This window comes from Sarcophilus harrisii, chromosome 1 (genome assembly GCF_902635505.1).
Source record: "Sarcophilus harrisii chromosome 1, mSarHar1.11, whole genome shotgun sequence".
Taxonomy (NCBI): Eukaryota; Metazoa; Chordata; class Mammalia; order Dasyuromorphia; family Dasyuridae; genus Sarcophilus; species Sarcophilus harrisii.
In genome coordinates this window covers 350,288,171-350,316,047 of record NC_045426.1, presented here as the reverse complement: position 1 = coordinate 350,316,047, position 27,877 = coordinate 350,288,171, and the positions used below count along the sequence as shown (strand labels likewise).

The window sequence follows — 27,877 nt, the reverse complement described above, 5'->3', positions numbered from 1 at the left end:
CAATAATTTTAGACGAAGTCCTACTTAATTTTTGGTAAAAATCTGAATAATTTTGTAATAATCTGAAAAATTGTTTTGACAATTCCAATAGACTTGGTTTGGAAAATGCCATCCAGATTCAGAGAGAGAACTATGAAGACTGAATGTAGATTGAAGCATACTATTTTCACTTTTTTGTTTGTCCATTTGTTTGCTTTTTCTTTCTCATGGTTTTTTTCCTTTTTGGTCTGTTTTTTTCTTGCACATGACAAATACAGAAATATGTTTAAAAGAATTATACATGTATAAACTATATCAGATTACTGGCTGTTTTGGGGAAGATAGTGGGAGGGAGAAAAGGAGAAAATTTTGGATCATGAAGTCTTACAAAAATGAATGTTAAAAACTATCTTTACATATATTTAGAAAAATAAAATACTATTGAGAAAAAAATTATCTTTGGGGAAATTTTTGTGTGTGTGTGTGTGTGTGTGTGTGTGTGTGTGAAACCTTTGTAAAATGTGGTTGACTCATCGTGTATGTGTGTGTGTGTGCTTGTGTGTGCACGCACATTGTTATGTGGGCATATGAATATGTGTGATAATCCCAAGTGGCCAACAGTGGAGGAGCGTGAGAAGGTAGGGCCCCAAAATAGTACTTGGAGTATATTGTTTCCTGGACCTACATGAAGAGATGCTGTGGGTATTGTGGGTTTCCATGGGTGATGCTTTCTTGCATGTTTGTGGCAAAGGGAGTCCCTCTGCCAGGCACATCTTGGACTGGATATTAATATAGACAAGTATAGCCTGGGAAAAGTCAGATGGCACTTAATCTCTGGGGATACTGTTAGCTCACATACACTTACTATACCTGTAGGGGGCTTAGGAAGTTAGTCATCTGAAGCTGCACAGTGGCCAATTCTTTATTTGATTTTATTTTTAAATTTATCCAGGAAGTTGAGGTTAAGTTTTTGCCCTACTCTGGAGCACAGAAGGGCATATTTTTTCACTATACAGATCTGTCTCAGGAGACTAGGAACGTTCTGAAAATAAAATATAATTCTGCCTGCCTCGCAGATAATTTCCATATTACTTTTTTCCAGAAAAGGAAAAAAGCTCTTCAAAAAAAAAAAAGAAAAAGAAAAAAAATTAAAACAATCTCAAATCTTTTAAGCCTGGATTATGTGAATACATACATTTTGAATCCAAATTTATCTTGAAATATTGAAGATGATACTAAACAATTCTTGACATGAACTATAGAAGATGATTTATTACAGATATACTGTGTCCTACTTACTCTCTATCTAAAACATAGTTGTCCACTAGGTTTAAAACAGAAATAGTATATTTACATATGTGGAAGTTTATTTTAAACATAACTAAAATATATGTTGGGAATAAAAGGATTTTCTATTTGATGTCACATATTCTTTGTAATCTTAAAACATTATTTGAGGAAATGAAATCTTCATTTAATATTATGACAGGAGCCTGTGTTTGGGAGATTGCAGGCTAAAAATTATTTACTAAATTAACCTGATCCAGCAGGTTGAGATTATAAAAGACAAAAAATAACTGTGTGCTTGTCTACAATTCCCAACATACAATGTTCTTTGAAAGAGGTGTGGGAATCTCAGTTTTACCAGCTTCAATTTATATAATTTGAATATATTATCCTGGTCTATAACCTTCTGTGTGCTTAAGTTTGTATTTTACGAGAATTTAACAATAGAGAGATTTCCAAAAACAAACAATAATTTTGAGGAAAAAAGCAATAAAATTTCTTATTTTTGCTACATCAAAGACAGATCCAATCATTTCTCACAATCCATGGCACCATTTTCTAAAGCATTCATCCATCCACACCCTTTAAATAATGTACTTCACAAACAAGCAAAACATTAAATATATTCCAGGCAAAACCAACAGCTGTTGAGCAAATGTGTTCTGAAACCTAGTATTGGGAAAGGCTAGTGCTATATCACTGTAACTGGCTAGACGGAAGGAAGCAGAAAAGATGCTGGAAAAGGAACAAGCATTTGTGAAGCCAATGGGCCAATCTAGACTCTTGGTCTGAAAAAATTGCTTCAAAGGAGATTTTCTTTTCTTAAAGTTCTGGGACATTCAATGGAAGCTTCACATTAATAAGAGCCAGGCTTAAAGTGTTTATGTTGAGCACAGCTGTTGGCTAATTGTGATTGGACTGTGGTATTTGACACACGTGCTAGGGGAAGGAGAGGGAATTATTGCTAATAATCCTTTAGATGGGTATCCAGAGCATCCTTTTCTCTAGCATTCTTAAGATTGAATAGCAAAATGAAAAAGAAAATGGAAGAAAAATATGATGGATAAATGTGAAAACAATGAGACCTCATCCAAATAGTCCTGTGCTTAATTGAAGACTGTAATTTTAGAACTGGAGAAGACCTCAAAAGCCATGGAGGCTAATGCCATCATTTTATAGATGAGGAAATCAAGCAACAAACAACCTAAGTGAATTGCTCAAGGTCATATAGCTAGGAAATGTCTGAGGTAGAGTTTGAAAACAAGCCTTCTTAACTCTAACTCGAACACCTGGCTTTCTCTACTCATTGCCCATTGGGATGTGCCATTTAGCTACCTCACTTTTCCCATTAGAAAGACAAATCATATAGGCTAGATAAACATAAAAAGATCCACAGCCAATTGCATTCATGGAATCACAAATTTAGGAACAGCTAGATGGTAAGGTGAATATACTTCTGACCCTGAAGTCAGGAGGACCTGAGTTCAAATGTGAATTTGGATACTTCCTAGCTGTGGCTTTGGGCAATTATTTAACCCTATTTGCCTCAGTTTTCTCCTCTGTAAAATGATCTAGAGCAGGGAAGGGCAAATTACTCCTTTATCTTTGCCAAGAAAACCCTAAATAGGGTCATGAGATGTCTATACAACTTATTGACAAAACGATAACAATCACAAATTTAACCACATAAGTCCTTAGGAACTACAATTTGCATTGCTAAGAATTAGAGGGAAAAGGTCCAACAGGAGGAAAAGCAAAAGGGCTTCCTACCGAACTTCTATGTAAGGGGAAGAAAAAGAAGAAAGCAGCAAGCATTTCTAGAATGGTGGTGAGGAAGTTATATGACTTTTGTTCAATAGCAGCCTCAAGCATTCTCAAGCAAATAATCTTTTGGGGGAAACTTTCCAAAGGATCTTGGTCTTGACTGATCCTAGGAAGAATAAATCTAAAGAAAAAGTTGGTTTCTTTTTTAGCTTCCTCAATGCCTAGTCCACAATGACTTGACTAGAGGGGACTACTGGAGAAAGACAGCAATTCAAACAAGTAGAATGGCTTGTTTCCATGATAGCTCCTTTTCACTAGAATCAATGCTTATTAGGGTCCTTGTCAAGGGGCTTCTTCATCTATTGGCTAAAGAAGTTGACCTAGATGACTTCTAAGGTCTTTTCCAAATTTAGGATCCCAAATTCTATAAACATTTGGTTTTAATTGAATGGTTAGGGAAAAATTTCTTTTGCAAACTGTTTTCTGCAGTTATGAAGGAAAGGAACTCAAGCAGAAAAACTGAAAGCACAAGAGAAAATACTTTTTCTTATCAAAAACCATAGAATAACAATAGTAGTAACGGGAAACTTCTACTTACTGGAGAAAGCTCATTTTTGCTCAGCATCCCTCCCCCCAACATGAAATTTCTTTAACTGCATTAGTCCTAGTTATATTGGTCAAGTTGGTATAGACTTATGACAAGCTCTTCTAATATTAAAAGAAAATTTAACTGTAGATTTAGCCGTTTCCTCTTCATTTGACCATCGAAAGAGGAAAACTAACTCCAAATTACAGTCTTTCACAGTCTGGAGTCCAATCTTAAATTGATTCAAATACTTCGACTCAAGGGCAGGATGGCCCTCCAGATAAGGTTTCTTCAGGTGACAAGCTTGGCTCCGGGAATTTGTACTCCTTCCCCCCACCAATATGGCCAATGATCCTGCTTTGATGAAACTGTGATTTACTGAGGAGAGTTCTTCAAAGCCTACCTATCCACATGACCAAAGAGTTAAAAAATCTTCTGGCATATCACTCCTTAATGGTTTCTGATGTATATCAATACATTTCATCTCTTTACCATATGCAATATTCAATATATTTATATAAAAAGAGAGAATTTAGTGCAGCACTTTTTACTCTGAATGCTGAATCTACTTAAAAGCAAGGCAAGAACACTTTAACAGTCTCATTTGGGGTTTTTAAGACTCCATTATATATACCAGCAAAGATGGTAATTCTTCTTCCAGTGACAGCAAGAAAACTCATCTAATTATGGACATTTAAAAATGAAAGGACCTCATTAAGGTTATACAAACAATGTACTATTTTAGAGAATCTCTCTCCTCCAAAATCTTGACCAATCTTCTGCTTAGGAGATTTTGTTCCTTTAGTTCCATTAGTCCTTTCCGTATTAGGAATCACAGAGGATGAGAAGGCATGTTCATACTATTATCTGGATTAATGAAAGAAGTCTCTTTCTTCACTGATGAAATTATGGTTCCAAATATTAGCCTTATGTCATTTGTATGTGTCTATAAATGTGCATGCTATTTTCCCTATTAAACTACAAAAACTTGAGGGCAGATTCTATTTCACTTTAATCTTTATATCCCTAATGTCTAGCATATAATATATTGCTTAACTAATTGATAAATTTTTTGTAAGTGGCTTTAGAATTTTATCACCTGGCCCATTATCTCATCCTTTGGGGACATTCTCATTCACAAAATGAACAGATTTCTTATGTCAAACTCTGGAAGTTTCTTTGAATCTTTTAGTTGAAACAAAAGGAAACTAATGGAGAAATTTTGATTCATTAGCCTAACTGGCTTAGGCTGGGAGGCATATGAGTCAGTTACTGGTCTACTTACCAAGAGATAAGGAGGTGGCTTATTAAAAGAGAGTATTTGGAAGCAAGGAGGTACAAGGGTAGAAGAGAAGAGTAAATAAAATAAAAATCTATCTTTTAAATCCCCAGTGCATTTTTTTCTTTCCTTCATTCAAATTCAGGAGAGAATCAACCTTTTCATCCTGTACTTTTGGTATGAAATACCTAGGCCCTGCTAAGGATATAAGTCTTTGTCAATTCTTGAGTCTCTTGTCTCAGTTCTCTTAGGATAGTCTTCTCCAGAGCCAAAGTCTAAGACATCTGGATAGTTGGAAAATTCCTGAGGTAATGGGAACTCCTCTGCTGATGAATGAGTCCGGTGTCCAAACACCTTCTCCTGAAGTTCTGCGATGTCATTTCGAATGTCAGCCATCATTAGCAAGAGGAAATCAAAAGAACCAGGAGGTCCCTAAATATTTGGAAGTAGAATTCAGAGTCAGAATATTGTTGTCTCAATGCTAGTTAATACAAAAAGTATCCAAAAGTGTTTTGGTTTGCTAAAGTCTACTGTTCAATGTCAATTGCTATCTTGATGGGAAATTCATTGGTTTTAGGGATGATAATAATCATTCAGAGTTCCCAAACCTTCAAATCACATGTGACCTCAAGTGGATTATTTAATCCTTCAATCTCTGAGTTTTCTGATTTGTAAAGTGATGGAGGAGTTAGAATGATTATCTCAAGAGACTTACCAAAGTAAAAAGTATTAAAATCCTACTTTAAAAGCTTGTTCTCTGAATGATTTGTCAGTAATACAGTGATCTAAGACAATCCACAGGACTCAAAAAATGTCATCCCCCTCCAAAGAAAGAACTGAAGAAGTCTGAATGCAGATCAAAGCAACCTTTTTTAAACTTTTAATTTTAATTATTTTATTTGTGTTTTCATTTACAACATGGCTAATATGGAAATATGTTTTGTATGATTGAACATATACCACCTATATGGGGTTGCTTGCCTTTTTTAGGGAGGGGGATAAGAGGATGGAGAGAGAATTTGGATCTTAACATTTTGAAAAGAAAAATGAATATTACAATTGTTTTAACATTCAATTGGAAAAATAAGATTTACAAATTTAAAGAATAAAAAACACGTTTTCAGTTCTATATACATAGAAAATAATATTTTAAAAACCAACATGAGAGCATATTAAAAAGAAATTAGTCTTTCAATAATTGGGAAAGGATCAAGGGATTTTTAGTTTTGTATATAGTGGGCACATATTATTTTCCATTATCATTAAATCTACTTAACATCATTTAATCATCACTATCTCTTGTCATGATATAGGGAAATTTAGACAGGCATTCTGCCTTATGGGAAACAACAATCTCAAACACACACTACAGGTACAGTCTGTTAAATATTGGTTAAATTTATGCATTTTTCTTAAATCTTTGATAACTCTGTTTCTGGTGGTGAGAGTATTGTCACCAGCAGAGTAAGAGGGTGTATACTTTGTACAATGCCCCCAAAGAGCACCATCAAAAAGGATTTCTTAATGGGGTAAAGATATCTTTATTACATATGGTCAGAGCAGTGGTTAAGTTTATATAATGTTGGGACTTGGTGGGTTTAAAATTTTTTTTCTTATCTGATCTTTCTTTTTTAGACTTTGTCAGTGTTTACAGAGCACTTGGATAAGATGTATAATGATGAATCTCTCAGAGAGGGCCTTCTACCTTAAGGAAAATTCTTAATTTTTTTGTATCACAGATAGCTTCCACCCCCTCTTTTGACAATCTGGTGAAGCCTATGGATTCCTCAGAATAATGATCTTAAATGAACAAAATAAAATACATAGGATCATAAATACATCAATTAGACTGGAATATACTTATTAAAGTACTTTCAAAAAGTATTAAAAGTACTGACCTTAAAAATAGCCATGATTTAAGAAAAAAAAAGAAAAACAGCTACACTGGCTTTAATAGATCATTTCACAGTAATAAAATGTTATCCAGAAGAACCAAATGAGAAAACAAGGAGACAATCATTCTTATCTGAGTTTACATCTTAAATGATTTTTAAATGATTCAAAAGCCTTTCTAAGGAACATTCTATCTTGGTAAGATTAGACAAATAATGCTACTTACTGGAGATCCTTTGGGTCCAGGAGCTCCTCTTTCTCCCTAGAAAAATCAAGAACAGGATTGCTATCTAGAACAAGTGTCTATTATTTCAGTTTTGACTTTAAAAAAAAAGAAAAAGAAACAAACAAAAAAACAAATACCAAATAACAAGCTTCTGTGCTTGTTACAGTTGTGCCTCAGGAACCCACTTATTTGCACAAAGCTGCCCAGGTCCAATGTCTCAGATTCCCCCCAAGGCCATATATTTCCAAACCAGGTTTGACAAAAGAAACACACATATCCCCAGGCAGCTCATGCGATTACTTGCAAACTTTGAAAACTAACTTATTTGGATTCTCCACACCATCCCTTTCCTTGCCCCATCCCCAACTCCTACCTTATAAAGTGTCCTCAATATAGTGTCATCAATATTAGATAGTAGGGACAAAAGTAAAACTACCAATTAGTTCCTTGAATCAAATACACACACACACACACACACACACACACACACACACACACACACACATAAATATAAAATGCTGAGCAAAAGTCTTTGTTGAGAGAAAAGAATGAATTATTATTCCCTAGGGGTGAATTTGAAATAGGACTGGGGAATTTCCTTCAAGATTTATTTGAGCTTTTTCTAATTTCCCTCCCAGCTTTCATATTTCAGAGAAAACATTTTTGCCTCAGTTTTTTCCCCTTTCCCCTGGAAAATGGGATTGTTGAACAGTTATTGAGGTTCACTTGGTGCTTATAGTTATGATGACAATGAAGCTTGCAAAGTTTGAAATTTTAGTACATACCTTGGAACCATCTCTTCCTGGTGCACCTGGTGGACCCTAAAAGACAAAGGAATTCTGTTAAAAAGAAAAGAAAATGAAAACAGAAAAAGGAAACCCCCATAGTACATGGATTGGAAAAAAATACCAACCACAGGGCCTCTCCGGCCTTGCTTAATATGGGAGAGGTCAGGAGATGGTCCAATAGGTCCCATTGAGCCCCTAGGACCAGGCTGTCCAGGAGGCCCAGGTACACCAGGAAATCCAGGGCTTCCTTTTGGTCCAGGTGATCCTGTAATCCAAAAGTATTTTATTAATCTACCAACTCGAGAGATAAATACTGTGAGTGGGTAGGCTTATATGCCTCAGAGATCAATTTCAATCCGTTGTCTCTCTCTTTTTTGGAAGGTAAAAGACTTAGCTAGTACTCCATTATGATCCTCTTAGAAGAAGGGTTCTTAACCAGTGGATCTGTAAACTTAAAAAATACTTTGATAATTTTATTGATAACTTTAATAATTTAACATAATTAGATTCATTTATAATCTGTTATATTTCATTTTATATATTTAAAAATGTTTAAAATTTTATTCATTTTTCTAAGAAGGGGTCCATAGGCTTTATCAGACTGCCAAAGAGGTTCATGACACAAAAAAATTAATAACCCTTGTTCTAGATCTACCTTTTATTACCTTTTAAGGAGCTTCCATTTTAGCTTATACTTGGTGACATCTAGTGAAATAGTGTGATTTTCAGGTCCTTGTGAAAAATTCTAGAATTTTCATATTGTATAGATATTAATTTAGGGCCAGACATGGATCAGAGGAGAAACAAGCCAGTTCAGATTTCATCCAAACTTGTTAATCATAACAATTCAAAGTTATTTATCTTTATAGTATAGTTTTTGATTAGCACAATAGTTTTCCATCATATATTCACACATCCTATAATTGTTCAGTCATTTCCTAATTGACAAGCACTCCCTAAGCCTCAATTTATTTTCTGCTACAAAAAGGTCTTCTATATACAATTTTGTAAATATGGGTCCTTTTCATCTTTTTTAATCTCTTTGTGATACAAATCTAGTAGTGGTACTGCTAGGTCAAAGGGTATGCACAATTTAATAGTCTTTTGGAAATATTTCCAAATTACTTTCCAGAATGGTTGGGCAAGTTCACAGCTCTACCAACAGTGTACTATTGACTTTATTATTTTTTATTAAATATAAAGCTTTTAACCTCTCAACTAGAATATAAGTTAATGCTACTTTCTATTTCATACTCTCTAACACACCAAGACACAAGACTTACTAAATTGTAGATACCCATTAATAAAAAAAATGAATAGAATGGAATATTAGTGGACTATCAGTGTCCAATAACAGATAATAAAGTTAATATTTTTTAAATGAGCTTGCACACCTCAACTTTTCCTTTTTAACTGATTCAGTAAGAAATAACTATTCAAATGTTTTAATTTGCTTTCTCTGAAAACTATATTTTATCTTTAGGGAACTTATCCATTTATCTATCATTGATTCTTTATTTCTAAAATGCAGATGGAAATTGGTGACACAAGTCTGAGTACAAACTTCTTTAAATCTATACATTGGGCATTTAGCAAGATCTTCCAGTATTTTCCTCTCACTCCCCACCCTCTGCCCAAATCAACAGCTAGTAGGTGATGAGCTGGCTAATTACTTGCTGATATCAATGCAACCTGCTATAATTTTTATTGAAACAAAGGATTAAAGATACAGAGCTGGAGGAACCCTAGCTGATATAACCCCCTCATACAAATCTGGAAACTAAGACAGAGAAGTAATGTGATTTAATGTGTTTTCTTGGAAAGTTTTGCTGTATTTCCCAGAGGTCTTCATTACTCTCTCATCTTCCCCACTCCTTTCACTTACCTGGAGGGCCCTGACCACCAGGTTGCCCAGGGGGTCCTGGTAAGTAGGTGTTTGAAGCCAGCAACTTGTCAACAGTGACATGCTTGCCTAGGTCAGCAGCATTGTTTGGGAGCAGTGCAATCTGCAAAGAGGGTAATGGACCATTGTTAGAAAGGAGAGATTGCATAAAAGATCTTGTCACTTGCTTATTTTAAAAGCAGCTGTTTTCCCAGTATAAAGAACCAGAGAGAACCAGGACTGGATATCATAGAAATCATATTAGTCCTACTAATCCATTTTAATTGGTGAGAAAACTGAGTATTAAAGCGGTGGAGTGACTTACTCAGAATCGTACAGTTAAAGATCACCAGAGTTAGTGGTGAAGTCTCATAAGAACCAAAGTCTCTTTTGGAAGGAACCTGGAATTCTGAGACTTATCCTCTTTGGCCAGCTGATAGAAACTAATTCTCTTTGGGGCCAGGACCTATGATGAGCCTTAAATAACATTTGAACACTCAATAATAATCTTTGGTAAAACTGAAGCAAATGACATTTATTCATAAAATCTTACTATTCTTTGCTTTGTTGTATTCTTCCTTCCTTTTAATCCTAACTTGAAAGATTCAATGCTTTTTATTCATAGGGTCTCCTCCAACTTTATAATCTATTGGATGAACCAGTAACCCATATCTTGCCATATCTGATCGGAGCTAATCTGTCTTTTAACTTATTTCTTTTGGGTCCTGTTTTCTGCTAGGGCTGATGTGAAAAATTAATCCAAGTAGCAGATTCATTAATTAATAATTATTGCAATTAACATATTGATAAAATATGTTTTAATAACATGTTATAATATATAACATATAATTAATGACAAAAGTAATCTGCAGTGCCATTTGATGATATTATATAAAATAAGTACTAAAATATGTATAATAGGATATAATTTATAATATATATATCTTATATTTTCTTGTAAGTGAACATGTCATATCTCCCTTAAGTAAAACATAAGCTCCTTGAAGGCAGGGACTGTAAAATTATCATTTTGTCCTCAGAGATCAGTATAGTGTCTCATGCAGAGTAGGTGCTTAACCAGTGTTTGCTGAATTGGATTGATTTAATGTCAGGAAACAGTATGAACCCTTCCAGAAAACAAATAAGGTTCATAAAGCCTTTGTATAGTGTTTAAACTTCGAAATTTGAAATTTTAATACAGCCTGTCATTCCTTTAACATCTCCTCAGAGTTAGAGGTCACCCAGGATTCTCAAATGTTAATCATTAAGTTAGATTATCATATTTGGCACAAGAAAGGACCTCAAAGTTCATTTTGTCCAATTCCTTCATTTTATAGATGAGAAAACCAAGGCCCAAAGAGATAAGTGATTTATCAAGATCATAAATGTCATGTGTTAGGGCAAAAATTTGAACCTCTGCCTCCTAATTCAGTACTCTTTCCATTGTTTCACACTACTTCAAACCCCTGTCTTTAAAAATGGGGAAACTGAGGTCCAAGGAAACTGAGACTTGCCAAAATCACATAAGAAGCAAAGTAGTAGATCTGGGATTTGAATCAAGGTTTTATTACCCCAAATCACCATTCCTCACGTGGCACCATGTTATCCTGAACCATTAATGGAGTACAAATATGATGTTTCAACTTAGAATGGCTTTGTGGTTGAGTATGATGACAGGTTCCCAGTTACATCCAATTAGAGGATCAACCTCCAGTTCAGAGGGGAGTATGACCAGAAGATGGGTTGCTTGGTGACTTTTTGGCCATTGAAATACAAAAGTTAACAATCTACATTAGTGAAAGGTTGGCTCACCCAAACCAACAGAATCATAAATCTTTCAGTGTATCAAAGTAATTTGGGTCATATGTATGATAGAAATAATCTGTCAAAACATTCAAATTCCAGATTCTTATAAAAACTTTTTAAAAAGAAAGTTGGATTTGATGCTAATAACTGATATGGATTTTAATTCTTCTTGAAGCAAATTAGGGTAGTTTTCCCCCCACCCCCACTGGACAGAGAATAGAGAGAAAACAGTCCATAATTTGCTTTTTTACATTATTTATCAAGAATTCTTATCATCTCTAGAACCCAAACTCGTCAAGTTTATATGCATATTAGGATTTCCTGAAGACTTTTGTATGCAATTTGCCATAGACCTTAACATGTAACTCACTGGAGATTGATTGGTTCTTTAGATATAGCACGGGATTTTATTTAAGGTAAACATATCTATATTGAAATCCTGACTCAAACACTAGCAAAGTGGCCCTGATTAAGTTATTTAATCTACTTCAGTTTCCTTATCTATAACATGGGGATAATAGTATCTACCCCCCAGGGTTGTTGTGAGGATGAAATGAGAATATCTGTAGAGTGCTTTGTCCACCTTTAAATGCAATAGAATTGTTAGCTATTGTTATTGTTAGCTATTAGGAGTAGCAAAGAGGGATAATTCTAGGGGGTATCTATAACCAAGAGGCCAGTAGGGAACACATTTTTGATAAAAGGGCTTTTCAGTCTCTTAAATCACAACAACCAGGTTGCTCTATACTCCATATCTACAATATTCTGACATGTTATGGCTAATCAGCAAGAGAATGCCTCATTTTTATGAAAATGGAACTGGTTTTAAATGCTTCAAACTGTCTTTTGGTGGCACAGATCAGATAATACAGAGGATCATCAGAATGGAGTATCACATGAGTTTTAGTGGACACAGATCTGTTGGGTCAACTTGGACATGAGAAGTCAGAGGGTCAGAAGTGCTCCAGGGAGATAACTCCAGACATCGAGTTCCAAGTCTCTTAGGGGCTTTTTAAGGAGGGAAAGAGGGAAGTAATGAATTCTAGACAGTTCCAGGATAGTGATAAAATTAGCTCTCTCTGAGAACTGATTAATCTTTCTATACTTGGCCTGAGAAATTGGACTGGACATAACTGATAGATTTTTGGAGTCTTCTGAGCCAAGATTTGGTACAGGATAGAAGATGGCTCTATCCTGGACCATATGCAGACCTTCAAGATATTTTAAGCTTCCAAAGCCCCCTTGGAATCTAGGTAAATCACTATGGGTATGTCTGCTTGGTTCAGAGGAGGTTTATATTTCTAACTACAGAAAATATCGTTGTGAAAAAGTGACCAGGCAACAGAGTATCCCATTTGATGACTTTTGGACATGGAATTAATGAGAGACAATATGTTATTTTAAGTGTTGAGTGCTTTCTCTCTAATATTGACCCAAAGCAGAATAAACATTTCAGAGTGGTCACTTTTCATTTTCCATTTTCTCATTCAGATTATCCCCATTCTCTTTCTTTGTCTCAGATTTCATGCTAATGTTCTGGAAAATTTGTGATGTAATCCATAGGAAAGGTGCTGCACAAAATAAATCTAGAACTAGTCTCCCAGCCTCTATTTCAAATACATTATATACAATATTGCATGTTGGAGAACTGACCTCCACAATAAAACAACAGGGAAACACAGCCAAAAGATAGCCAGAACATCTTGCATAGAGTTTAGGGAAAAGTATCAAAGATTGTAAAAACATCTGTTGATTCATAGCCAGAATATCAGGGCAGATATTATTAGGTATGTATAACATAGGTAGAACTGCAAAATTTCTGCTGCCAAAAGATTCACTTTTATCTTTCTAATGTTTGTTTTTGGCACTAAATTCTACAAAGTTTACATTAAATATCTTCATTATGAAACATGATTCTGAGAATTACCACTGGCATTATTATTCTTCCCCCACAGGGGACCTTCTGGGTCTGGTGTTCTTATGATATGTTTTTACGAGCTGACAATTTCCTTTGCTCATGAAAATACACCATTCTGCTAGTGGAATAAACTCAACATCCATGAAGGGTGAGTCAAGCATATTTACATTAAACACCTCTCTTATGAAACATGACTCTGGATATAATAAATGTCTTATGTGTCATGCTGTCATATAATGACAACCTTCCTACTTTGAAGAAGCTAGGGCAAAATGAATTCTAACAGGATTTTTGTAAAACTGCAGTCAAGTTCAGAGATGATTTAATGATTAACTTGTACTTAAATTCATGGCCATAAATTGGCCTCCTGACCTCAGTCAGTCATTTTGCAAATGTGTGCCTTTGGTCTCAAGAATGACAGAAAGAGAATGAGTGGTTTGATCAAGTAAATTCTTTCCCCATTATGGGAAAAACAACTTTAAAACACATGTTCTATTAATAGAGGTGGGACTAAGGGAATAGTGTTACTAGAAAGCACTAAACTCTATCTTTACTTGCTTCCTGGTAAAAGAAGCAAATATGAAAAATAAAAAAATTTTTGGTGGGTAAGAGCACTAGCCAGTGCATCAGAAGACTTGAGGTCTAGGATTCCACACTTATAGATTTAGAGCTGGAAGCAACTGTGGAGGTCATCTGATCTGATTCCTCCTATTTTATAGATTAGGGCTTCTTAAACTTTTTTTTCTATTCACAATTCCTTTTTGCCCAAGAAATTTTTATGCTTGAGAAATTTTTATACCCCAGACCTACAGATATATAAAACAGATATAAAAATCAAACATTTACTGATAATAAATCATAATTTCACAACCTCATATTCAATTAAACAATCCTACATGGGATCGTGACCCACAGTTTAAGATGTGTTATAGATGAGGCTGACAGGCAAAATATTTTGTCTGAAGTCAAATAAGTACTATTTGGCAAAGACTCACTGAGAGTTTGATTTCTATCATTTACTAATAGGGCTCATCCCTTCTTCTATCTAATGCCTCACTTCCATCACTAAATAAGGGGATTGAGTCATCAGGGATTCTTTATCTGGAGTCCATTCATTTTTTTTATATTTTGAAAAATGCATTTTAATACAATTGAATTCTTTCATAATTCTGTGTATTTTATTTTATTCATTTAAAAACATTTGGTGAAAGAGTCTGTAGGCTTCATCTGACTGACACACACACACAAAATTGGGGAACTGTGCTAGATAGACTTAAGAGAGTTTTCTCCTATTTTTTAACATTTTATGATTTTGAATTTTTCAGTTAAGACTTTGGATGCCAGAGACAAGGTTACCCTGTTCTTAAAGAAAATCTTCCAGAGTCTCCTTCACCCCTCTTCTAAGAAACCCTCCTGTTCATCCTTGCAAAATACACTATTTTGTCATATTCATTGAGAGACATAATGGAAATAGTCAGTTTCCTGACTAACCACAACAGGATAAGTATTTTCTAGCTACTTTCAATTCCTCTGTACTTTTAGCAAGTAAAGGTTGGAAGCTAGGATTTTGATTTGTTTAAGTGCCGCTGTCCTATATTCTTAGATCCCTATAATAACTATAAAAAGTGTGTAAGGAAGCAAAATATTTAGGAGGGAAATTATAGCAACATTCTCTCAGTTTTCTTCCATTTCAAGGATCCCAACAATCATACCATTAATAGCCATATTCAAAATTTAACATTGCCTTTAATAAAGTGCCTCAGAGTCAGTTGGGAAACAATTTTTTTTCCTAAGCCTGAGAAATAGGTTGACATTGACTGGCTGGTAGCTCATTTTACAGATGATGATATGATACTTGCAGATGAAATGACCAAATTGCAGAAATGCTAAGTAATTTCCCCTAAATTAACTAGTTAGCTGAAGACATAAGTGAGATAGAAATTTGAATCCATCAAACTAGCAGGCTACAAACATTGAACTCTTCTTCCTCTGGCCTTCTATTAGATTTACAATCTTACCATTTATTTGAGTTCTTAATAAATAACATTTGGTTATTATTTAATTATTTCTTGTGATTATCTTTTGGGTTTTAAGGCAGCATAATAATAGAAAGCTGAACTTCGATTAAGGAGAGGTCCTGGTTCAAATTCCATCTCCCATACTTAATTGAATATATGACCACGTGCAACTCTTTTATACATGGTTTCATATTTATAAAATAGGAATAATTATATAGTACTTAATCCCTAGAATTGCTTTGAGGGTAAAATGAGGAAATTTATATAAATTGCCTTGTAAATCTTAAAATGTAAACTTTTTATTCTTACTACATGTTTCACAGGTAATATTTCTTAGTTAAAATTGGTTAAAATGAATTGAATTTTTATTATTCTTACACTGAGAATATAAACTCGCTGAGAATAATATCTAATTTTATACTTTTTCTATACTTAGAGCATTAGCATAATGCGGAGCACAAGCTGATCAATTAATTTTTGAATCAAAGTAGGTTGTTGTTTGTCCCTTTGAACCATTTAATGCCTGGTTTGTGCTATCAAATTATAGGGAATGGAGAGCTTGATTCCCCATCTCTGGGATAGAGTCAATAACAAAATAAACTATTTCCTGCACTTTTTATCCCTGACTCAGCCTATGTCCCTGTGGGCCTTGCAAAATGTTCAAACTATCCTTTCTCTTGTCTTGTTTCCTCTGGAATTATCCTTTGGCAATCACACCTCATCATGTCAAAAGGCTTGTTCTGGAGATTGGCTGATCTCTGAGAAGCCAACTGAGTTCATGGCTCTAATTTATCTTTGAAGAGTTGGCAGGGCAAAGATCCCTGTCTAAAAGATAAATGACCAAGTGCATCATTTGTAAACCACCACCAATATTCCTTAGCTGGTTTTTCCCACTAGGAATCTGTGTGTGTAGGGGAGGGTGTAGCTATGCTAGCATCCCAGTTGCTTGATTGGACCTTTGTGTCATCTTTTATCGTGGCACTGGTAACTCTCTAGAGTACCAGGTATTGCTGTCTCTGCCAGGCCAGTGCTTATTTGTATTAATAGTTAGCATTTATTTGTGACCACAAGGATAAGATAGTTGATGTTAGAGGCAGAACTATTTGGGGAAGAGTCTTGGGTGAAGTTGGAAGATGTACTCTTGGCTCTTGTGCCGTCTGTGACTTTAGGCAAGTGACCTACTCTGTCTAATCCTCAGTTTCCTTATCTGTCAAAAGCATATCTGTCTCCCTTGGAGGTTTTTGTGAGGATCAAAAGGTCTATATGGGAAAGTTCTCTATAAACCACATGTAGATATCAGTTAATATTACTTCCAGAATTAAGTTTCACAGTAATACTTATGCAACAGCTGGTGAAAGATCTATTGGAGCAGTTTAAAATGAGTTACTCCTTATGATGCTCCTTGAATATCAATGTTAGAATGTTATTTAGTAAAGAGCAGAATTCAGTATAAGGTGGATCTGTCTTTGGCTTAATCCAAAGGACTTTTATTCTTGAAGAAACAAAAAGACTTCATGGAAAAGATGTGTTTTCATTCCGCCATTTATTCATAAACAAACATTTCTTAAGGATCTACCATGTATAGACACTATGGTAAGAGCTATTTAAGGAGAATCTTAAAGATGGCATGTTAAAGCTTCTTTTTCTTCTTTTTTCATATTTCTTCTACCACAGACAATTAAAAAAATAGTACAGGCCCCTGTTAGAATTGCACTTGACAATGGAACTTCTAAATTTTTAAAGAATTATCTCAGCTGGATGTTCTATTCACTAGGTCATTTGGAGTTGAAAGGAATTTAAGAGATCATTTAGTTCCATTCTCCTCTCCTTTTACAGAGGAGGAAATTGAGATCCAGAGAGATTAAACAACTTGCCCAAGATGATAAAGGTGGTAAGTAGCATGTCTATCCGAATCTGGATCAAGTTCTCAACTTTAATTCCAGTGCTCTTACTATTAAACCATAATGTCTCTGAAGTACTTTCCCTCTACTCAATGGGTTTCAGTAAGCAAATGTAGCTAGATTTATAATTTGATAAGCTGAGCAACAGCTGAAGATTATTATTGTCTAATCATTAACATAACAATTTGAAAATTAGTTTACTTGTGAAATTTGCCTTGAATGAACAGACTATGACATGTATTTATCAATCCCAATGCAACTGACTGCTTTCCTTTCCTTACTGGTATATCTTTATGTCTGCATATATATTGGAATATGTGCATATACACCTACATACATGTTTATCTTCACTTAAAAATTTCATGATTCGTGTTTTATTCCTACTTAGATATTTAAAAATCTACCTATTACTGCTAAAGTCTGTCAATTGGCTAGTGTTTACTAATATCCAGCAAATTGGTGGATTAAGCCAAGGAAACTTTCTATCATTAATATTGTTTATTTAAGTGATGGCTAAAATTCTCAGTAGGAACCATTAACATAGATTTCCCTTTTAAACTCACACATTGCACTTTAGTGGTTTCTGTTCCTTTTTTGCAAACATTACATTTTTATTAGAGTTCATGACAAATTTAGCTTTCCTTGTTGAAACACAGAAGGCCAAAAATGAATGATCTGATTATTACATTGTGACAACTCAAAATGAACATAAATAGCCTTTTCTTTCCTGTAAAGGGGAAGTGAAGGCTTATTTTTATTCATACTTGAATCTAGAACAAACCACAACCCTTAACTCCTTAATACTTTTTGCATTATAAGTGTCATGGTAAGATTACAGCTTTCTTAGATGCTGCATTTCAAGTTTCAGCTGAAACAAAATATTTTGTTCTACATATTTCTGATATGCTTAATATTACTTATTAAATTTGTGTGTGTTTTTTTCTTTTTTCTTCTATCAGATTGCATGTTACAGGATGGCAGGACTATATATTATCTAAATATTCTGCTTTCTTTAGAACCTAGCACGGTGCTTGTACTCAGTATACACTTAAGAAATTTTAATTAATTAATGAAATTTTAGTGCCAAAAAGGACCTTAGACATTATTTAAATCAAGAGTTCTTAACATGTCATATGTGGACTGGAGTATGGAGAGATTTCAAAGGGACTGTAAACTTAGGAGAAAAAAATTACATTTTGATTTTTGTTAAATCCTAACTTAAATTGAGCATTTTCTCAAACATTCATTTTAAAAAACCTCATTAGTCTAAGAAGATGTCCATAGGTTTTGTCAGGACTCCATAATACATAAGGCCTTAAGGACCCCTAATCTAGATGGAGGGGTAAAGTCATTGTGGAAAAGGGGTCCACTTTGTCTGTCAACACATTTTAATTGGTGACTAGCTGCCATCTACTGTCATATATGGCCAATAACCCCAGAAACAGTAGCACTCTACTGGTACTATCCTACCTCTAGCCCAGCTCACACAGACATCACTCTAAGGAGCAAGCCCTATGGAAGAGGAGCCAGACATCTTTATTAACAAAATTTTCCTGTCCCTGAAAGGAACTAAACTAGGTTAAAAAGCAAGATATCCTGAATGAGTGATTGAAAGCAGCCTATTTCAGATGAGTCAAACCAACTTTACCATCTCAATCAAAATCGCCTCAGATCACTGTGGATCAAGACTTGGCATCTACTTCCATGAGTGCTATGTATGATACCTACTGAAGATACTGAAAATAAAATTTTTAACTCTAAGTCCTTTGGCACTATCAAATGATTCCATCTCAGAAAGAGATATGAATGAATATAAGTGGAAGTAACATTAAAGAAGATGCATTATCACCCACTAAGGATCATGAGATCTATTTATCTAATTTGCAACTGAAAATGTGTTGTTTACCTGGTAAAATATGACCAGGTACTTAGAGAGCAGGTACTGCTTTGCTTTTCTATGTCTATCTACAGAGCTCTTAGTATAATGGTCTGCACACAGTAAATACTAAATAAATTCTTTTTATTCATTCCTTCATTTGATACATGAGGAAACTGAGGCCCAGAAAAGTTAAACATGGAAACAAACAAAAAGATCATTACTTGGGGAATGGCTAAACAAATTATGGCACATGAATATCATGGAATATTATTGTAATAAAAGAAATTATGAATATCATGAATACAAACAAGCAAGGAAAGACATTAATGCTTACAAAATTGAGTAAGTTGAAAGCAGGAAAAATAGAGTCTAAAAGAACATATACAATGATTACAAAAATGTAAATGAAAATCTATCATAAAACAATAAAAAATGAATGTTGTGACCTTATAAAGAATGGGCCTAGCCCCAAAGAAGAGAGACAATTACTCAATACCCATCTATTCACCCACATTTGAATACACTCAAACACCTCTTTGATGAAGTGAAGGGGACCAATACTGTACATAATGCCTTTTTTCAATAGATTGTTTAGTTTTGTCTCTTTTCAACAGTAACAAAAAACCATTTGTTTTAAGGGATGGTGAGGGGGTTGGTTTTACAAAGAAATATCTAGCCAATGGAAAAACAAAAGCTATCAATCAATACAAATCTATTATTTTAAAAGTTATTTTTTAAAAAAAGACTTGTCCAAGATCACATAGCTGAGTAGCTATAGAGCCATGATTGTTTACTAAGCTTAGAAAAATTATATATTTTTATTTACTCTTTTGATCTCAAGGTTAACAGTTTTTTTTTTATTATACTAAGAACCCAGGGTAAGACCAATAAGACAAAGTACACTTTTGTCAAAAGTAGATAAAACCGCAGACTTATCATTAACAATATTAGCAGGTCAACAGACCTCAGAAATGACATTTTTCAAAGCTGTATTTATTTATTCATCATTAAACAAACTCTGATTGACTGATTTCTCCCTGTAAGATTCTGTATTTTCTCAAGGGTTGTCACAACAAGCTGGACTTACAAGGTAAATTCCCAGTATATCAAACATAGTGTAATCATTTACTTTCTGAAATGATCTCTTGTCAGGCTTGTGTGGCAATACTATAAAATGGATTGATCAACTATAACCATTTGTGGTTGGGTGTGCCTTTTGTTAAACATGTCTGCTGTCCTGCACATGTGTTCTCCAGATGAAGTTTCATCCCTAAAACTCTGCTTTCCTTTGCCACGCTTTGCATACCACTTGGATATCCTTTGTCAGCTGAAAATCCTCAATAATTATTGAGCTGCAAACTTCAAAAAGCTCATAATGAACTTCAGCAGAAGAAACACTGTTCACATTCAAAAAGCAAATTAGAGCACATGTGGGGGACTTTATATCTGGGGACCATGTGTCAGGAAGAGCAGTCATTTCAAACTCAGAGAAAACACTGTCACAAATGATGATGGTTGATTTGATCTATAATGTGCTACATGGCCTAGACAAATATGTTCACCACCAAGAAAGTGATTATATTGTGCACAGTACTCTGGGACTTAACTTTGAAAACTTTAATTTAAAATAATGTTCATACTGGATTTTTTCTCATTACTATATTTTATTTGCTTTTTCTTTTTTTTTATTATGAACTCTTAGGGCAAGAGCTTATATATTCTCCCCAAATATCAATAAAACCCAACAAATTTAAAGTCATTTATAGAGTACTAACTGTACTATGGATAAGACACAGTACTGTTTAATGGGTGGGAGGTTTCAAGAGAAGAGTATACATATACCCTGCCCTCAGGGAACTTAGGTTACACTCAGTAGAGACTCAATACTATTTTGACAGATGAATTAATTTCCCAAATATGTACCCTAGAGACTCTTCTCCTTCCTTTAATAATTGTGACTCCACTTCCACCCCATTGCCCATTAATTCCCTTTTTCAAAATAGGTCCAGAGAGCCTACCTTTTGCTTCAACTGTAATACCATCTGTTTCATTTGGTGGAACTCCTTACAAGTGGCACAGCAGGTTTCTGCCTTCAGTGCATTCTGTACTTTCTCATCATGTCCTGGGAAAGAAGACTGCCTCAGTTAGATCTAAAAGGTTGAAAAGAATCACCTCTTGTGCATGAAGGCAGCAGTAGCCTTCCACTCTGACCCTGAAACGTGCAAGGTATACATGTTAGCAATTTGTACAGCTCTTCACTCACTGATGGGAGGGCCACAGGTCAGGGGAGAATGGTGTGAAAGAGATTTTGCTGCATTTCAAATCCAGCTGTTTCAATTTAAGGGTCCCCAGAGTCTTTCCACTTTGGGAAGTGAAACTGTTTGCCACTACCCTTTTATCAGTAGCTCTCTGGAAGGTAGGTCCTATAACTTTGACATGATTTATACTCAACTAAAAGGGCCAATTATTCATGCATTGTAAATCATACCAAACCCAACACAATTCTTGTGCAGTTTACACAAAGCTGGTCTTCTTCACTCAAGATTCATCTGCTAGTCAGGAAACACCTCCAGAGAGAGCTAGACTGCTAGAGGCACAGTTTGGAATTGGAACTGACATTAATATAAGGGACTTGAAACCAAGTAAAAAATGACTGGCAGAAAGTATGAGAAATACTAACCATATTCACAATTATATTATATTCGATGATGTATTTGGAGAATATTGTCACATCCATACAAATCCCAGGAGTTCTAAACCATCTCCTATCATTAACTAGTATGGCCTTCCATGTTCCAGGATTTCAGTGTAAATTATTTTCACTATGCCACAGAAATCTAAGAGTGACAGGAACAAAGAACCAGCAGCCAATCAAACAAGATATGAAATTTAGAAATTTAGAATCTGGAGAGCATAAGTGAGCAAAGGTAGCAGTGGTTCCAAATGAAAGTGTTTTGTCATTATATGTAAATGGCAAAGAAAGAGATAGTGTGGGTTTTGTGAGATTGGCAGGATAGTTTGGAACCCAATGTGTCATACTAAAGGCTTAAAAACAACTTACTATGTGGACTCCATGCCTACTAAGTAATCACTGGTGATACTGATTGTAATTTAGGGATTACAGGGGAGACATGATCTGCCTTTAAGGTCTTATACTTTCTACCTCTACACCTTTGCTCAACTTGATTCTCTTCAAAAATACAAAACTCATTCCCTCATTTATGTCTATCCAGATCTTACCTCAAGACCCAGATCAGATCCTAGTTCCCTAAATAATCCTTTTATAATTACTCAGCTGATAATAATCTCTCTCTTTCTCTTATGCCATTTACATATAATGACAAAACACTTTCATTTGGAACCACTGCTACCTTTGCTCACTTATGCTCTCCAGGTTCTAAATTTCATATCTTGTTTCTGTGTCAGGAAGAAGATATTTTATTGGCTGCTGGTTCTTTGTTCCTGACACTCTCAGATTTCTGTGGCATAGTGAAAATAATTTACACTGAAATTATCAATTATCTGCACCTCTCATTTGAAAAGCATTATAAAAGAATTATTTTTGCTGTGGTTATCTATTTACTTTATTACCTCAACTAGAGTCCAAATGTCTTGAGGGCAGGGAATATGTCTTCTTATTAAACTTGAATTTCTCCTTGGTGCCCAGCACATTGTAAACATTTAACAAACATTTGTTGAATAAGTGAATGGATGCACATACACATACCTCTTCTCAATCCTAACAATTTACTTCTCTATTCTGCTATTAGTGAAAGCCTATAAGTTTGAATAAGGGCAAATGAACCAACAGGAAGTACTCAAGGATCAGGGTGATACTATACCCAGAAACAAAATGGCAAAGAGGTTGTTAGTAACCAGGAAAACTAGGATGCTAATAAAAGAGCACTGAACAGCATCAACATGATTAAGATACCTTATTCCATAAGACAAGGGTGTCAAATTTAAATAAAAATGGATCCCTGTTGGTTGCATATTGATGCAGAAATCACAAATTAACATTATCTATGTTGTATTGCATTTTTATTTATTTGTTGACACATTTCCCATATATATTTTAATCTCATTTGGGTCATACTCTTGAAGTGTATAGGCACTCTTGAGGTCACACACATTTGGCCTGTGACACCTCTGCCCTAAGGGAATATTAGAAATATCAGATATGATTTCAGAGTCACAGTCAGTGACCTTCTGGGGGGGGGCATGGAGAATAATTATCTAGTACTGAAAAGGGACAAGTAGTATCTCAATTTCTAAAAAAAGGAAATGGACTGAGAATGACTAATTTCTGGCAAAGTTTTAGATTCTCATATCAATAAGGTCAAGGAAGGATAAAGAGAAAAGAAAGAAATATGGAGGAGCCTTGTGAGTTCTAGGAATTCTGGAGTCAGAGTTGGAGGGAAGGAAAATCAAAAGGGAAGGGAACCTATACTGACAACTAAATGGAATGTCACTGTGAATGATGAAGATAAAGAATTTAGAGAACCATGGGAAGAGAGAAGTAAGCAGAATCAATAATGATTACAATAATGAAACTATTTAAAAAACAACAAGAAGAAACCAAATACTGTTTAACTATAATGTCTAAGAAAGTTGGTCCAGGAGAGTAGTTAAGTGCCAAATTTATCAAATAGAAACAGATCCATGCTGCCTGCATATTGATGCAGAAACCACAAATTGACATTATCTATGTCCTTCAAATACATGAAGGGCTGCCATGTAGAGGAAGGAACACACTTTTTTCTATATAGAAAGGCAGAGTTAGTTTTACCATAAGGTAAATTGCTAGAACTATCCAAAAGGGGAATGGTTTGTTTCAGGAAATAATTAGAGAAGGTCTGTAAGCAAAAGTGAAATCATCACTTATTGGTTTTGTTGAAGACAGAATACTTGTTCAGATATAGGTTAGATTAGATGGTCCCTGAGGTCTTTTCTTACCTTGAAATCCTGTGGAACATTTGGATATATATATATATATATATGTATATATATATATGTACACATATACATATATACACATACATATGTAGACACATATATGTACACATATGTATACATAGACATCATCCAATATATACATTCACATATACAGTATGAATATTTATCTTTCTAATAATCTCTTTCTGCCAGTGACTCAGTATTCCTATTCCCAGTGGCATGTGAAGAGTTCTAGAATTTTTGTAACACCAATCTGTTGACATTTCATAAAACTGTGAGTCAACTTGCTTACTCTGTAGAAACTCTCTTTTGCAGAAAAACTTTCAATTCAATTAAATATTTATTACACATCTATTATACACAAAGCATTGTCTTTAATTCTGAAAAGATATTCTTTTTTCCTTGAAAATGTATAATTTTGCATTTCAAAGAATTATCATAGGATAGAGTGTTGACAATGTTACCATGCAAAGAATATATAAAATTCTGTTATTAGCAGTAACAGAAAAGCAGTCAGCACCATGGCCAGCAATAGTAGAGAACTGGAGAGTTATTTGACAAGTTCTGCAGGGAAATTGTGGAAAAACAATGGAGCCCCCTGTGGGACTACATGAATTATGGCAACCTGTAGGGATAGCAATACTAGATATGAATAAGGAAAAAGAGTTGCTATCCATCCATGGCAGTGCATTTAATTCGACTGCCTCATTCTTATAATTTGGGACAGTCTGGATTTTTCACAGAATAAAATTTGGATGGTACTCTAGTGTATAGAAAGATTCTTCACCTTCACTTAAACTGACCAGGATAATTTTACCTAAACACAATTTTGTTTCTCTTCATACATCTACAAAGTATTGAGGCAGAAGATAGGAGAATATTTCCACTATTTTATGATGCTTGGTCTAAATTCCACAAGTCAAGAGGACTGAGTTTTTGATGAGAGGATCTCTCAAAAACAGTTCTGTCTATATTTTTTGGATTGTTGTGCTTGAGATCGTCACATCACCTTAAGGGGATGTTTTGAACGCTATGAAGAACACTTGTTTGTGTTCAGACTGGCTGAGATAGATGAACTTTGAAAACAGAAAATGCTATTCCATTTTCCTTTGAAAGTAGCTGTTTAATTTCTGAAAAAAATATTACCTGACTGTCTAAAGGGGAATAATGTTACATGCCTTCCCCTTTTCCCCTCACTGATATATAGATCTGTCAAATGTTTTCTATATTCTGAGTAAGATTCTATATATTATTCAATCTTCCTGAATTTTTCTAAGAGTAAACTTTCTAAGAGTAGTGTTTAAAAATAACAGTGTTCTATTCAATGTAAGGTCTTAGGATAAAATACCAACTACTCAGTCCAGCATTCAAGTCTCTCCACATTCTGGCTCCAACCTATCTTTCAAAGCTGATTTCACATTATTATACTTCATGTTTTCTAACATTTTTCAATGAAACTAGATGATTAGATGTTCCTAGTTTGAACATCCTTTACTTCCCATCACCACTTATACTATATTATGCCTTTTGTTCAGAATGTATTCTTTCCTTATATCTACCTTTCAGAAATTTATCTAGCCCTTCTCTTTCTTTTGTACTCAAGTTAGCTGCTAATTCTTCCTTGCAGTTGTTTTTCTGATCTCCCTTTTTTCCAAGTGCTCAAATCATCTTCTATTATATTTACTTATATGTGTGTTGTAATCTCCCCAAAGAAAATGAACTCTTTGAGGATGTGAACTGTTTAATTTTTGCCTTCATAGTCTCAGGCTTACCACACTTTAAACCTAAAAAGCATTTAGTACTTTTATACAATAGAATTAGAAAATATCTTCCATATAAAGCAACTTTTAATGATATTTTAAAATATAAGCTATGTAAAAATATCAGATTATGTCTACTTGTAGCCTCACCAGATGAAGCCTGTGTTGATAATTGTGTGAAAAAAATCTGATTCAAGATGCATTTTCTTTAAGTTTGATCTAATTCTATAAAGGTGCTATATTGCTGATTGACCACATGGTGGCATGCAGCTCTATTTTTTTATATGAAGCCCCAACCTTTCTGTAATATTTCAGGGATTGAGTATGTGAGCTTTTTATCACAGGGTACATTGATATTTTTTAGTAGCACTTTACAAACTTTGTTAAAAAAAATAAAAGCACAAAATGTTACCAACATCGTGCATGAGGAAAGTCCCACAAATATGCTAAGTATGTTAGTTTATTATTCAGCATTGGTCATGCAAACTGGGTTCATGAATTGCTGGGGTTTGGAAACTTCCAAGAGGGCCTGGGATATGTCTGAAACTTGGAATTATAATAAGCCATTCTAGATGTCAGGAACATTTTATCAGAAGACAAACAAAATGGAGAAAATGGAAACTAGGGAAAGCTAATTAGTTGTAAGACATGTCATCATTCCCAATACATTAGTTACTTCAGTCTCTTCCTGTCTCTCTTAAATGGTGCACAGAATTTTAGAAATTGCTAAAGTGGCTCTGGCTCTGTATTTTCAAAGAGGAGAATGAGTGACTGATCATAACATTATTGCCACAGGCCATCTTGCCTCTGGCAAGGCTGCAGTCTATGTATATTTGCCATCATCTATCAGATGAACTGGCAGCAACCTTTCGATCATCAACAATATTCAGATCACTCTTCTCCCCCTTTCCATTCCACTTACCTTCCTTAACAGCCAGCTGCTGCTGTGTTTAATTTAAAACTCCTTTGAGCTTCTTTAATTTTATAGACACCAGATAATGTGCAGTAATGAACCATAAAAGGAAGAAAAAACTTTCATACCACATGTGTTTTGACTTAATAATTATTATCTACTGGTCAGAAAAAAAACTGTGATGAAATACTATAATTTGTTACTCCATAGCACAGGGAATATCTACATTGCTTCTTAATGATGCTAATGAGCCCTAAAAATATTTCTGAAAGTTAAGATTAATAACCAATTAGGCTTTTTTTATTCTTATAGTTGAGATAAAGTCTAATACTTTTTCTTGTTTAGACCTTGGTTATATTTTTAGGGCTCTCTTGCAGTCTACTGAAACAAATTGGCAACTCCTCTTGAACCTATGATATTAAATAATTTCTTGGGACTCTGAAAAGTTAAGTGTCTTGTTCATGGTCACTCAGCTAGTATGTATCAGAAACAGAACTGGAACTCAGACATCCTTAACTCCAAGGCTAGCCTTCTGACATCTGTTTTTTTTTTCCTGTGAACATTTAAAATATTTCATGTTTCAGGGAAGGAAAGAGGTCATTGTCCTTAATATATTCATGGAAAGTAGACTGTGACAACTAACAATAAGATGGAATTATGGAATCAGTTTTACTTCCTTCTGATTTGCATGCCCAAAGGAATGTTTGTGTTTCAGGTCTACCAGTCACAGGAACCTTCCTTTCCCATGTAGACCAAATCACTGTGTTCCACTAAGCGCCATTATAGGTGAGCCATTTACTACTGGTGTGATGATGGGCAAATCACCTAACCTCTTTGGATTTCAATTTCCTAATCTACAAAATGAGGAGATTGGATTAGAGAACTCAAAACCCTTTCCCTGCTATTATACACCAGATCTGACCAGGTAATATAGATTCAAGATTGGAATGAAATGAGATGCTTGTATTCCATGTACCAGTCTCTAAAAAGGATATTTGCTTAGGCATTGCCAGGGAAGGATATTTAATAAAGATACCATATT

At 34.6% G+C, this 27,877-nt stretch overlaps 1 protein-coding gene across 2 annotated transcripts in view; it reads right to left on the bottom strand.

Annotated features, from left to right (window-relative positions):
* Positions 1–642: 642 nt before the first annotated feature.
* The window catches only part of CCBE1 (collagen and calcium binding EGF domains 1), a 332,621-nt gene continuing 305,386 nt past the window's right edge, over positions 643–27,877 (bottom strand). For both annotated transcript variants that reach the window (XM_003759973.3, XM_031945901.1), the window contains 6 exons: positions 21,225–21,328; positions 9,688–9,808; positions 7,928–8,067; positions 7,800–7,835; positions 7,015–7,050; positions 643–5,327 (listed from right to left, as the gene is read on the bottom strand). In XM_003759973.3, coding sequence (XP_003760021.1) covers positions 5,094–5,327; positions 7,015–7,050; positions 7,800–7,835; positions 7,928–8,067; positions 9,688–9,808; positions 21,225–21,328 — 671 coding nt within the window. In that variant the 3' untranslated portion in view covers positions 643–5,093. The remainder of the gene's footprint in view (positions 5,328–7,014; positions 7,051–7,799; positions 7,836–7,927; positions 8,068–9,687; positions 9,809–21,224; positions 21,329–27,877) is intronic.